The sequence below is a fragment of the Bombus pascuorum genome, chromosome 2 (genome assembly GCF_905332965.1).
Source record: "Bombus pascuorum chromosome 2, iyBomPasc1.1, whole genome shotgun sequence".
Lineage (NCBI taxonomy): Eukaryota > Metazoa > Arthropoda > Insecta > Hymenoptera > Apidae > Bombus > Bombus pascuorum.
Genome location: NC_083489.1, coordinates 2068096 through 2082392, shown reverse-complemented (window position 1 = coordinate 2082392; position 14297 = coordinate 2068096). Strand labels below are relative to the sequence as shown.

At 30.2% G+C, this 14297-nt stretch overlaps 2 protein-coding genes across 10 annotated transcripts in view; both read left to right on the top strand.

The window, feature by feature from the left end:
• LOC132916255 (F-actin-monooxygenase Mical) overlaps positions 1-8619 on the top strand; it is a 116197-nt gene extending 107578 nt beyond the window's left edge. For 6 of the 9 annotated variants that reach the window (XM_060976091.1, XM_060976087.1, XM_060976089.1 and 3 more), the window contains 8 exons: positions 972-4520; positions 4632-4661; positions 5342-5486; positions 5573-5720; positions 5793-5902; positions 5971-6144; positions 6273-6387; positions 7578-8619. In XM_060976091.1, the coding sequence (XP_060832074.1) occupies positions 972-4520; positions 4632-4661; positions 5342-5486; positions 5573-5720; positions 5793-5902; positions 5971-6144; positions 6273-6387; positions 7578-7674 (4368 nt within the window). In that variant the 3' untranslated portion in view covers positions 7675-8619. Of the gene's footprint in view, positions 1-971; positions 4521-4631; positions 4750-5341; positions 5487-5572; positions 5721-5792; positions 5903-5970; positions 6145-6272; positions 6388-7577 lie in introns of those variants that run through there. The other 3 variants (XM_060976093.1, XM_060976090.1, XR_009660063.1) reach the window with 3 other exon arrangements.
• A 1902-nt stretch (positions 8620-10521) lies between these two features.
• On the top strand, positions 10522-14085 carry LOC132916309 (rho GTPase-activating protein 1). The gene is made up of 10 exons (XM_060976194.1): positions 10522-10787; positions 11459-11566; positions 11832-11975; positions 12242-12422; positions 12524-12742; positions 12820-12918; positions 12990-13177; positions 13298-13498; positions 13578-13684; positions 13772-14085. The coding sequence occupies exons 1-10, from the start codon at positions 10739-10741 to the stop codon at positions 13943-13945; spliced, it is 1470 nt and encodes a 489-aa protein (XP_060832177.1). The 5' UTR covers positions 10522-10738; the 3' UTR covers positions 13946-14085.
• The last annotated feature ends 212 nt before the right edge of the window (positions 14086-14297 follow it).

The following is a 14297-nucleotide window of genomic DNA, read 5'->3' as shown; positions in this document are numbered from 1 at the left end:
AAATATTAATACTAATGCGATAAATATAGGGACTAATAAGTTAAAACATTCGTCTGAAACAGCAAATCGTAATAGTGAAATAAGTAAAACAATAAGTACATTAGGAAATACTAGCGATGAACATAAACATTCTCAACACACAAAGTCTCCTCCATTAATAAACTCTGACAAGCGTGAATCTATGAAATCTATACCTCCTAAAAATGATAGAACAAAGAAAGATAAATGTATAGTGTCTTAGCATATATATTAATATTTAAACCACATATATGAGTGCATATGATGAACAAATCTTCAAACACGATTACTGTATGTTTTCAATATGTTTTTCAATTTTCTGATTTACATTTAGGGAAATTGTGTGAGATATGTTAATAAAGTAAAGAAAAAAAGATATTACTTATACTTGGCTGATGGTATATCTTATTAAAATACCCAAAGCCGTTGAAGAAAAGGTAAAGCATCTTTATGTACGAATGGAGTGACCTATTGAACTAATTTTAAATTAACCGTGACTCAAGTTGATTAATTGTTTGTGTTTGATTTAGTGTTCATGCTAAAACTGGCAATGTAACTCTCTTACCAATTTGTATTAATTTTGAAATTACCACCAGCCAATACTTTATTAAAAATCTCACTGTCTCATTTTAGACAAATTCATATGGTTATCATGATCAGTTTCACAATAAACATTGGGCGAGTATTAGTAACTAATATCTTAGGAACATCATATATTTTTATATACATTTGTAAGACGCCAGAGTATTTCTTATTGGACTCTAGTAATGAAAGTAATTAACAAGCTTAATATTATTAATACTACAAAACACTCATTTGACCAAATGCATCATGTTCCTTGCCACTAATTGTTTCACTAATACACTAAACAAATCTTTTTTTCTTTTTGATAACATTTAACGTTCATAATATTTCTATTCGTCTATTCTATTAATCCATGTGTGATCTCACAGGTTGCCTCCAATGAAGGTACATCAGAAGAGAGCGAAGAAAATTCAGCTACAGAAATATCGACGGACTCTGAATTCGAACACGATGGTGCAACTCCCACGCAACATGAGATTCCAGAAATTACGATCAACGATTCGTATGTCCGCAAAACCAGGGGAAATTATGTCGAGCCTAAGAAAGTTCAAGTAAAAAGCAAGGTTATTTCATCAATTAATGGGAATATCAAACAAGATAAAGACTTAGAAGTCGCGAAGTCGCAATTAAAAACGGATCATAATGTAAATCCTTCTCATCTTGGGAAAGAGAGTAAGCTGAATTTATTAGGATTCAATAATACGAATGTAGCTCCATTAATAAATCCACGCAAAGGAGATTATTTATTGAACCGCACTCATTCTACCGAAGGTATTGCATCTAAATTATCTTTGGAGCTAAAAAGGAAGTATTTACTCGGTAGTACAGCCTTTGGTAGTTCTGTCATGAAGTCAGGATCAGCTTCGAATGTAGATACTCAGTTAAGAAATTTCACAGACGCTATTTCTCAGCACCAAAAGCTCTTAAATCCCGCTCCGGAACCAAGTCCAACGATGCAAGCATTCTTACAGGGGACGAGCAAATTGCGATCGAATAATACTCAACTTTCTCCTATATCACCTACAGCTATATTCTCTTCATCTCCGATAAAACCATACAATACCAATCGTTCCCCACAGAACTTATTAAACAACGATAGTCCTATTTATAAAGCAACAATTTTGCCTGAAATATCGAAAACCCACTTACCAGATTTGGTAAAAGAATCTAGTATATTAAAATCAAAAACTTCACCTAACATTGTCTGTGGTGAATCCAAGGATATAGAGAACAAAGAACTTATGAAAGAACAAGTAGCATCTAGTCAATTGCATACAGTTAAGAGTTCACAAATATTAGAAAATGCGCGAAACTCTCAAAATACAGAGAGCAACTTTACTGTAACCACAGATGAAAATAATGGTTTCCGACCACGAAGTCCCTTGCATGAGACCTCTATCATAGTACCCCAAGTCGATTGGAGTAAAAACAAGGAAGAAACGAAAGAGACTGCCAGTACTGGAGATTCAGACATAGACAGCGATTCTTTATCTTCCGGCGATGGTGAAGCAGAAGATGAACCGCAGGATCAATCACCTGCTGTAAATTTGTCTCCACCGCGTTTACAAATTCACAGTACAGATGGAGATCTGTTGCTAGACGAGGAAGCTAACAAATGTAAAGACTTTGATGATGGCCAGTCATTCGAACCAGATTCCATAGAGTGTTCATTTTTACGTGACAAGGAGTTGAATACTAAGATGAACACTGCAGTTCCTGCTCCAATATCTTCCATGAATAAAACTTCAATGGAGCTAGAGATAGTAAAGAATGAGATTGAGCAGTTAGAATTGCAGGATGATGGCAAGAAGAGCATTAGCAATTGCAGTACTCCTACATCGATAAATTCTGCAATTTCCAATAAACATGATGATTCTGAAGAAAATGACATTACTACAGCTGCCCTTACGGAAACAGAATTTTCAGAATGGGCTCGTGATGGTGAGGTCATTGTCTCAGATGATCTACGAGATGTTGAGTTCAATATTAATCCAGAATTTATAACCACAAGGCGGAAACCTACATTATCAGATGCTTCGAAAGCAGGTCATACTCCAATTACGATAGCTAAACAAGAAGATTTAACAGATATGGACTTGGATTTTTCGAAGCTTGACAAACAGATAGATGTTCCTATTAATAATACCTCGAAACTTTTAGCTAACGGTGAAAATATAGATTTTATGGACACAGATAACGAATCACTCCTGGATGATAGTTTGCAAGATGCTTCTAATACTGTTATGCTCAAGAATAGAGGATATATAGAATTCGTAAACATTAAGAGCTCACCAATGCTTACAAGTTCACGAGATAAATTAATTACCGATGCTCCTATCGCAAAATTAGAAGTAGAGAATGATTCGTGCTCAGAGGAAGAAGCTTATAACGACAGAAACGTGATAGAAATAAATCCAGTTACCATGGATGATGTTATGAATAAGCTAAACGGTGCTATAAATAAATCCGAGAATAATACTAAATCAAACGTAGGAACAAAATCAAATTCTGTTCAGGAGGATCAATCTATCACGGAAGCAATAAATAAAGAATTGTTCCAATCAATGGAGGAAGATAGTTTGCTTATCGTTGAACCAGCTGAAGATACCACTACTAGTGAAGTAGTCACTATTCTTGCTAGTCCCGTGAATCCACAAGTTTCAATAGTTCCGAGTCAAACTCAAAAGGAACCTGAGCAAGAAGAAGAAACTAAAATAACAGCTGATTCAAGCAATCCTGACTATCTGGAATATGTGAAACGTTTACAATCTAGAATCGCAGAATTTAGCAATGCCAAAGACTCTATAGATGTCAGAAAATCGAAGAGAAAGAACTCCAAAAGCTCTCTGCAATCTCGTGCCGCTGAGATGATAGCAGAAGAAATCAAGAATCAGGAAACGACGATAAATAACAGCTTTAATTCACCAGCTACCTCTAGGAAATTGGAAGAAATTACCAGAGAAAGATCCAAGCAAAAGAATGTAATACAAGATTTATTAATGGATAAAGTGGAAGCTCATAAGCAAAAGTCTGCAGAAAAGAAAGCAAGAAGAGCTGCTAGAGCTTCGTCGTTCAATTCAACTCCAACTCTATCGCCGATAAGACCGTCCATTCCTAATGTTTCACTGATTAATAAATTCGTGCCTACATCTATAGTAACACCTGAAAATAGTCCCTTGCATACTACTTCTGCTGAAATCAAAAAGTCTGTAGAAAGTGAAACATCTTATGAGTCACAGCAATTGCCTTGGAAAACAGAGATAGGAAAAACTACGAGTGAAGAAACTAATAAGAATGACATTCAATCCTCTGAAAATACCACATTAACTAAAATAGGTAATGAGAAAGAAAACTTTAGAACTCCGGTCGCACCTCCAAGATTGAAACACGAGGAAGCAAAGAGGACAGCAGAGAAGGCAAGACAAGATGCAAGGGAAAGAGCGAGACTAAAGAGTGACGAAGATCTAGGTCTCAGTCCAGAAGATAAAATTAAAGAGCTGAGAATGAAAGTCGCACGAAGACAACTTTCCATGGAAGAGAAAAAAACTAAAGAAGAAATACATGAACCTCGCATGAGACTCTACAGTTCTGGAGCAAACAAGACTGGATTAAAATTGCAAACGAGCAAGAGTACAGACAATATGAAAGCTGTAGAAGAGGCAATAAATTTTACTGGCTTATCTGCTGCCAATGCAAAATCAATGGATGAACTGTTACACGCTGATTTTCCAAAGTCAAATAATTCTGTTGCCGTTGTAAAAAGAGATAAGAAGCAAAAGACAAAAGATCCAGAAAGAAGAAAGAGTATCATCCAAGCAGTGTCAGATTTCTTCTTCAAGAAAGAATCTTCTCCTTCGCCGTCCAATCAAAAAGACAAATTATCTATGTTCCGTCTGACGTCAAAAACAAAAGGCAAAGTATGTATATCCTATTTCTTCTTCATACTAGTCTCTCTACATTCCTTCTATTGTATAGAGTGTACGTATTCTCCAGTATCTCTTAACTAATTGGATTCTGAAATGTTTCAGTTATATAAATCGTATTCGGAAGGGTCAGATGTAAGCAACTCATAAGTCATTGATACTAATTTTTCCAGTATTAGCTTTCTTATGCCACTATTTGTATTCGCTATTGTATATCGTGCAGGTACTATGATTTTATTTTCGTTTGCCGCCTTTTCTCGTCTGCTTTGAAGGGGTAACATATTGATTGGCATAAGCTACATGGAATTGTTTTATATTGTACTGTTGTTGAATCCTCGTAGTAATAATCTGCCCTATAAATAAGCATGGTAACTTTTATCACACACATAAATTGCCATTTCAGTATGTTCGTTTTTCTTTTTTAGTGTGCTTTAATCAAGTTGTATCTAACATATAGGTATTAAGAAAATACTATTGAAAAACAGGTGGCTGGGTAGCTTATTTGATAGTTACTATATTCTCTACTATATTCCTACTATATACAGAGTAGACTATTTCTTTATTAATTAATTTATCAAATTAAGTTGCTAAATTATGTAGTGTGCAGATATTTATATTTGTATCTTGTAACTGCATTTTCATACCATGAAATTTTGAAAGCTTGTTCAATGTACTCCAATAGTGAAGTTTATTATAATTTTTATTTCCAATATTAAAATTGTTTACATTATTTTAATTATCAGAATTAAACTAATTCTTTTTATATTTATCAAAGCAATAACAAGAAACCAATGTTATAGTATATCTTTTTTCAGCTTGATAAAGTCTTATCGCCAAAGACTAACACTAGACCAAAAAGTATGTGCGAGGGTATGCTCACAAGAAATTTCCTAAATGAAAATCCGCCACCAATTCCACCACCACCCCTTACTTACACCATTCCTACTACACAAGTTTCAGGTATGAATAAGACATTGAGTACTACAACTATGTGAACATAAGAAAACTTTATTTCTTATATTTTATATCCATTTTTTGTTTAACAGATGATAGTTTATCAGATGATGATACAAAAACAACAGCAGTGTCAACATCATGCATGCACAAGGCTACAGTAACAGAAGGTTCTTGCAATAGCATTTCACGCAAAACAAAAACTACAAAACGAATAGCTAGACAAGCACAATTAAAGAGGTATGTAACAAAGCTATTTTATACTCTTATAGTAATTCAATCATTTATAATTCTCTTATAAATATTCCAAAGGTTGCGTATGGCTCAAGAGATACAGAGAAAGCTAGAAGAAACAGAAGTTAAACAAAGAGAATTGGAAAGCAGAGGTGTTAGCGTTGAAAAAGCTCTTCGTGGAGAAGGCGGTAAAAATCTATCGCTAAAAAAACTTTCATGGTTGACGCTTAAAATAAGAAGTATTTATAATATTTAGAATGCTCTGATCGGGAAGAAGCGGATTTACTCAGAGAGTGGTTCGATCTTATGAAAGAACGCACGGAATTACGCAGATACGAAAAGGAACTTTTGGTACGAGCTCAAGAAGTTCAACTTGAAGATCGTCATGAAAGATTGCAACAGGAATTACGTGAACGCTTAGCTGACGATGGTTAGTATTTTCTTACGATGTTTCAATGTTTATTAACGGTTTAATGATATAATAGTAATATAAGTTATATTTTATAATACATTTATAAAAGAATATTAGGAGGAATAGGATATATTAACATTTTACAGATGATAAAAAGACCAGCGCTGATGTGAAAAAAGAAGGAGAGATTTTAACAGAAATGTTGGAAATAGTTGCAAAGCGGGACTCGCTCATTGCTCTTTTAGAAGAAGAGCGACAAAGGTGGTGTAAATCTACATGCCAAACATTAACTTCCTTTCCTACACATACAGTTGCCTGTTTTTCGCACGTATCTAGTTTCTTTTCTCCTGATTTGAGCGATACATCTTCTGTGCTCACTTTAATAGTCATTTTAATGATGTATGTGTTTTTGACTAACTTAATAGAATTATTCATTAACTTTTACAATGAACCGCTAACGCTTTTCAACTCTTCATACTTTTTTAAATTTCCTTAATTACATAAATGATATTTAAATTTCTCTATTTTCATTTATATATTACAAATATTAAAAAGTTCTTAAGCTCTTTTACAGCATTTCTATTTCATTAATTTTATACATAATCGTATGTACGATTACATATAAAAGCTATAAATCGTTCACATTATAGCTCAGTGCATTTTGTTATATCATTTTTTTCTATAGAGTATTATATATTTATTTTACAAAGACTACTACATTAACTAGTGATCACAGTATACAGTTTTTTCCATTCACTTGTAATTTTACATTGCATGCAGAAGAGCAGATTAGGAGGGTTATTTTTTACATTCTTCTTTTACAATTTTTAAATTTTTATTGTAATTCAGTTACGCATGTTGTTCATATACACATTTTTTTTGTTTTTTTTTACTGTATTTTTTTGCATCGTAATAAAGGGATGTATTCGTATATTTGACTGTATTGTAGTGCTGTTGAGAGAATGAAAATATTTTAATTGTATTTAAAATTATATTTGATCATGTACAGGGTTAAAAATATAGCATTGTTAAAATTATATAAATGTAATTGTTGTTAGGTTTTAAAATATTCTTTGATGGATACTTTGAAAAAAATAAAAGATGTTACTATATGTGTTTATGGTAATTATTTCCTAAACACATATCACTGTTGAAAGACCTTATAGGCAAAGTTTTTAAGCAATAATTGTTAATTAAAGAGATTTTTGTATAAGAATGGAAGTATATTATATATTTTCATAAAAAATTTCCGTTAATTTCATCCCATAAATTTTTAAACAAATATTTCATAACGCATAATAAATCCATTGACATACAAAAATATTTTAACATATTTGGTTGCTTTATATTAATTATTAGTATGTTCCATTTGCACGAAATAAAGATGTTATCATTGCATATTTCAATCCTGACTATTGTATTTAGTTAATGGAAGGATACTTTTCTTTTAGGTATCAAGATGAAGATCGTGACCTTGAAGCTCAAATGTTGGCTAAAGGCCTCAGATTAACACCAATAAAAAAATGTGGTCCTAAGTATTCGGTTTAATAGGAATCACATTATTGTACATATACTCCATTCTATATTTCCATTCACAAATTCTAACAAATAAGTAATTTAATTATGTTGTAAATAAGAAAAAGATCTTACAAAGATCTTACAAATGTCTTACAAAGATCAAAACTTAATTGTCGTGTAACTCTTTTGTATGTTGAAATTTTAATTCAGTTGCAAGTTTTTTAACACAAAAATGCAAATATGCAAATTTCATATATTCATCCTCTTTTAAAACAAAAACACGGACCAATTATTTTATTTTTCATCTCCAATTTTTACAGATTATTTACTATGACACCTATTTTAAGCTGTACACATCATATGTATATAATTTTAAGGAATTCGATTTATTTGTAGTATACTTTTTATCTACTGTACATCATATGTTTTCAAATCGTCCGAACACCAAGTGGAATTGTATTATAAATGAATTACTTAGTCCTCATTGCTTAAGATTTAAGGTAAGATAACATAAGATCAAGCAAAAACATAAACTTCAGTGCACATTTGCAGAAAAAAATGTGCAATCTGTATAGGAAAACTCAATATGACATATATGGATTTGAAACAAATTTTATGAATACATACATATATTTTATCATTGCAAACACAAAAAATTCTGCCTTTACATGTAAATCAATCAAAATATAATCATTATACATATGCATAGATTTGATTATTTGCAGACACAAAATGTTGTATTTTGCGATTTGATATAGTAACTAAATAAGAAGTGATACCTTTTGCACTACAATAATGTGCATTGCAACATACACAGACACACGATATGTACATTATAGAATTAAATAAGATGTATAAATCTATTTTTATGTTTACAAAGAGACTGGTAAATGGAATGTATAAACAATTGTAGGATTTTAATAACCCGCAAACATGTAAAGTTTTATATGAAATACAATTGGAAAAATGAACATATATTTACTACTAGAAAATAATGTTGAAATCAGCCTGTTTCCTTGATACATATTTAACTCGTACAATAATAATGTCAGTTACAAATATCGAAACAAGCTGCCAATTTTTCAGCCTCAAATGTTAAACATTTAAACAGTAACTTAAAATGTAAAAATATAATAATAATCCTAATATAAATAAAAATATAAAATAATTGAATACAAATCATTACACACTAAATTTCAAAATGTAGGTAGGGAATGTAGTATCATTCAAATCATTATTACCATTCATATGAATTAACGAGCAAATGAATGTTAATTAATATTTTTAATGCTTTATTTAAATTGCTACTATACTATACAAAAATATTTTTGTATATTATAAGAGACCTAAATGCCATTATAAATGTATTAATAAAGTATATATACTTTATATTATACTACGTATAAATATGTAGAATGTAATAAAATTAAAGAAAACAATATAAAGATGTAGAAAGTAAGCATTTTTAAAAATTAGACTATTATAAATAACAGTTTATCATGAAGGCAAAAAGATACTAAGTGCTATATGATTCAGTATCACTTAGTCTTTATATATTTAATTAATGAACTACATTAAAAATTACTAAATTGAAAGTCCATAAACAATATTTTCTGTTTCTTTGCATATTTACATTTCATATTTTAATACTCGATATTAGTTCTTTTAAATTTCTTTGTTAAAAATGATCAATATGAAAAAATTGGTTTTTTAACCTTTATCAATAAAAATAGGTTATCTTTTACAGGACGTCTTATAATAATACATTAATTGCCTAGACTTATATTAATTAATTATGAAATTCTGCTCATTTGGGAAAGTTTTACAATGTTCATAGCAATTATGGGTGCCTAGAAGGTTGGAATTGTACAACATGTATGTAATTGAAAAGAAATCATATAAATAGTAAACTGAGAATTTATGTTCAACATTTGTGAAGAAATAAATGTGTATAAAACTAGTCTTTTGTAAAGGAGAATGAACAATAATGTGATTCATGCAACATATTTATTAAAATATAATTTAAATCATCGCAAAAACATTTGATTTTAATTCAAATGATATATTGCACAAAATCACATATTATCATTTACTTTATTTACGTCATTATAGCTTTGTATCAAGAATTACATTTTTTCCATACAGTGAATTACAGAATAATAAATTACAGAATGTACTCACAATATGTAAATATAATATAACTTCTATTAACAAACAATAATATTTTCTACTTTATTAACAAAATCTTTGAATTAGATAAAAGATATAAGAAGTATATATATATATATATTGTTTAATATTATCATAATCTTTATAAATATTAAATATTTTTTACAATAATAACAAAATAATTTATCTGTTTATAAATTCTCAAGTATCTTTCTTGATATAATTCTTTTTCTTTTTTAGATAAGTATTTGTCTTCATTAGTTAAAAAAAATTCAACTGAATTTTCTATTAATTATTATTATTATTATTATATTATATTATTAAGCAGTGATTTAAAAATTAATTTATAAGTAATTATAACTACCTGAAAAATTTTTTAGATATAAATAACATAAAAAAGAGATATTTGAACATTTCAAGTTCAAAACTCTCAAACGTATTAACTTATTTATTTAAAATATTTAATAGATATCATTTTTAAGATTATATTGGAATCAAAAAGTCAATCGATTGATATCCAGACGTAATCTATATTTATTTTTTGATTACATACATAGATATTTCTATATAAGATAGATACTTATTTATTTATTTATTCTTCACCTTAATTTAACGTTTGAACGTATCACGTGATTTTCATATTTTTAGCGCGCATCGTATCTATATCGCGAAAGTATACAACTAGCCAATAGGAATAAGTATGAAAATATTCGTTAATCGAGCAGTGGGGAAAGGGAGTGACGAGTGACTACGAATTACAATTAGCGACACAACAAATGAAAGCGTGACGTGAATACGCTGGTTTGCCATACCACGTCGGGATAATGTCGTTCGAGAAGAAAAACGTTGTTCGTTTGTAAAGCAGGCTACGTGAAAAGCCCCGTAATTTAATCGAGGCACTGTTTTATCGCACAGTTGCCAGAAAATGGAAGCAGACTATCAACCGACGCTAAGCCCAACGCGAACTTTGACAGGTGAGCTTATCCGTCGCGATTGTTGACGTTGCTTTAGGTGTCAAATAAACGTCACACCAAAGTACAATATCGCCGAAAATCGTGATTGTAAAAAAGTTCACCTGGCATCGACGTTTTTCTGTTCGTTCTAGCGAGAAAACATTTCACGATGGATCTCAGTCTCCTATGTGGAAAAGCACATCGATAAGTGACGAATAATTCGCGTATATGACACGATAGTGCGTATTAAAAAAATTTCAGATTTGATCATAACTTGACATAGTTCCAGTCTTTCGTTCAAATATACATAAACGTATCAGTAGCAAATCCGTTTTCTCTTTAAGTTCCACAATCGTAGTGGTTTGTAAACATGGATGAAAAACCATCAAAATATTTATTGGAGATCATATATACCGTGTAATGTGATCGGAGGAAAATTGATATATAACGAGAAACCGCGAGATGTATACTAGTCATCAATTTATTATGATACTTGTTTTGCAAAGATGTTTCTTTTTCTTTTCTTTTTTTTTTTTTTTTTTTTAATATTACTTAACATCTTTTAAGTACCTATTTATAATGCAAAACCACTGATTGAATAAATAATTGACAATGGCTGATGTAGTGTTTTGTGATTCATTGATACATATTTGGTGTAGACAATAATGCGCATACTTCTGTTTGTATGATAGCAATAGCTAATGACGTCGAAGATCCATACCCAAGTTTGTCAGATTATCATGATTATGAGCCCAACTTAGAGTTCGATGATACTGAGTTACAGACCACTTCAAATAATGGTAAGACATTTCAGTATAAAAGAAATTCAGATTACTAAGTGTAGAAAGTTAAAAGTAGTTTTATGTAATAGTGTAAATATGTAGAATATTATCTATGTGATATTTACCATGGAACATACTTTAATCTTTAAGTTATTCTTTTAAGAAATTTAAGTTAGTTACTTGTGTTGTTATTATATTTCTCTTGTAAATTCTTACATTAAATTCAAATAGGGTTTCACACAAATAATTATCTTATAATATAATTGATGTAATAATTTTATAGCTGTACAACTTTTAGAAGAAAAATTGGACATAATTAGCAGTGGTGCTGGTACTGGGATAGATTATTTGGAGAGTCCAGTAAGCGATGGGACAATTGAAGAAAACTTTGAAGAAGCTTTGGTAGATGCTCCAGTTATCGAATCCGGTGTGTGACCTTTTATCTTCTGTTAGTAGCCACTAAATGTCATGGCATTTGGGGCTTAGCAGGTGAATTATGTAGATCATTGTACAGTTTATTATTGCATGGTATAAAAATGCACAAAAGCAAAGGTTAAATGACTCTTTTACTTGATCTGCAATTCATTCATTATTTTGGGTATTTATTTTGCAAAAAGAGTCAAAGGGAAACCAAAAGGAAATTTAATGTAGAAATAAAAAATTATTATGAATATACTCTTTCATGCTGAGTAGCAGAGGATCTTGCTGCATTGGATGGTGAACTTGCGGATGAAGAAGATTATCTTGATATATCAAGATATGGCATTGTAGAAGTGGTTGGTGATGATAGTGCTGGTCGTAAAATAATAGTAGTATCTGCATGTAAATTACCTCCTGTTGGGAAAGAAACATTTAATCATGCTAAACTTCTCAGGTTTGTGATATAAATATATGAGTATAAGATAAAGATATATATATACACATATCTTTTCTAAGATTTATTTCATTATTTTTAACAATACATTTATTTAACAGGTATCTCACACATACTTTAGACACATTTGTAGAACAAGATTATAGTTTAATTTATTTTCACTATGGTCTTACTTCAAAAAATAAACCACCATTATCCTGGTTATGGCAAGCATATAAAGCTTTCGACAGAAAGTATAAAAAGAATTTGAAGGCTTTATATCTAGTACATCCAACTAATTTTATTAGAATTGTATGGCAAATATTTAAACCAGCTATTAGGTAATTATTTCTTACTCAGTTAATGAATTTTTTTTTCAGTTACTATATTAATCTTGATATTATTGTTATTTCTTTAGTGCAAAGTTTGGTCGGAAAATGATGTATGTTAATTATTTGGAAGAACTGGCACAATATATTAATCTTGATCAACTTATTATACCTCCTCAAGTAATAGAGTAAGTGTTTCTTTTGTAATTATAAAACTTTTAGGTTTATATCAATATTAATTGATTACATTCATTTGTAGACACAATGAACAGCTAATGTTAAAGAACAAAAAGAATTTACCAACTAGTCCACCTCAGAGTGCGGTGACAACACCAGTTGGTACCACTCAATTTGGAGCAAGCCTTATTTTTATTAAAGAAAATAATAATGGCGATCCTATACCACCAATAGTGCGACAATGCATTGAATTTCTTGATACACCAGATGGTATGCTTATAATTATGTAATTTGTATAATTCAGTATCTTTCTTTAAAAATGCTATGATAATAATATTATCATATATCATTTCTTTGAAGATAACAATTATAATATTATCACACTTGTAGCATTAGAAACAGAAGGAATATTTAGAAGATCTGCTAATGTAGCAGTAGTTAAGGAACTTCAGAATCGTTGCAATCAAGGATTACCTGTTGATTTCCAAGGAGACCCACATATAGCAGCTGTTCTTCTTAAAACGTTTCTTCGAGAATTAGATGAACCTCTTATGACGTATGAATTATATGATGAAATAACGCAATTTCAAGGTAAATATTAAAATATAATTTTATTATTTATTGGTATTGGGTATAAAATAATACAAATATTTTCATATTCTCATTGTAGCTCTATCAAAAGATGAACGTCCAAGAAGAGTTAAAATATTAGTACTTGAAAAACTTCCAGAAGATAATTACCAACTCTTAAAATATATCGTACAATTTTTATCAAGGGTAAGCTATTACTTTAATGATTACGTGATTTATTATTTTCCTTCTTATCTATAATTTTATGATAAAATATATCTATATTTATAACAGGTAATGGACAGGTGTGATTTAAACAAAATGACATCAAGTAATCTCGCCGTCGTATTTGGTCCAAATCTTGTCAGAGCACCACCATCACGTGGAATGTCACTCTCTGCGATAGGTCCCATTAATCAATTCATAGACTTTTTATTTACTCATCAGGATAAAATATTTATTATATAAAGAAAATATAAAATCGAACGCTAAAGGCCTAATTTGGAACGAAATTAATATTTTATGTATGTTATAGAACAGAAATCCTATAAATTCGGCTGCCATGTTTGATATTGTATAAAATTTACATAATACAACTTCGAAGAAAATTTTATAGGATTTTTATTGAAAAGTATGAAAAGTTCCTCAGACTTTCATTTTAGAATGTAAAAGCGAGAATCTCTTTTAGAATCTTCGAAGTCATATCAAACTTGTTGGAATTCGAAGCGAACGTAACAATTCGTGTATAATATTCATATTTAATTATAACATTCGTACTTTGTTGATTAAAATATTTTTATATTCAAATATACAGATAGAA

Coding starts and splice junctions, on each gene's coding strand:
- LOC132916309 (XM_060976194.1), top strand. CDS start 10,739: ATGGAAGCAGACTATCAACCGACGCTAAGCCCAACGCGAACTTTGACA. Junction 13,178..13,297: donor ATTTCTTGATACACCAGATG/GTATGCTTATAA, acceptor TCACACTTGTAG/CATTAGAAACAGAAGGAATA. Junction 13,685..13,771: donor TCGTACAATTTTTATCAAGG/GTAAGCTATTAC, acceptor TATTTATAACAG/GTAATGGACAGGTGTGATTT.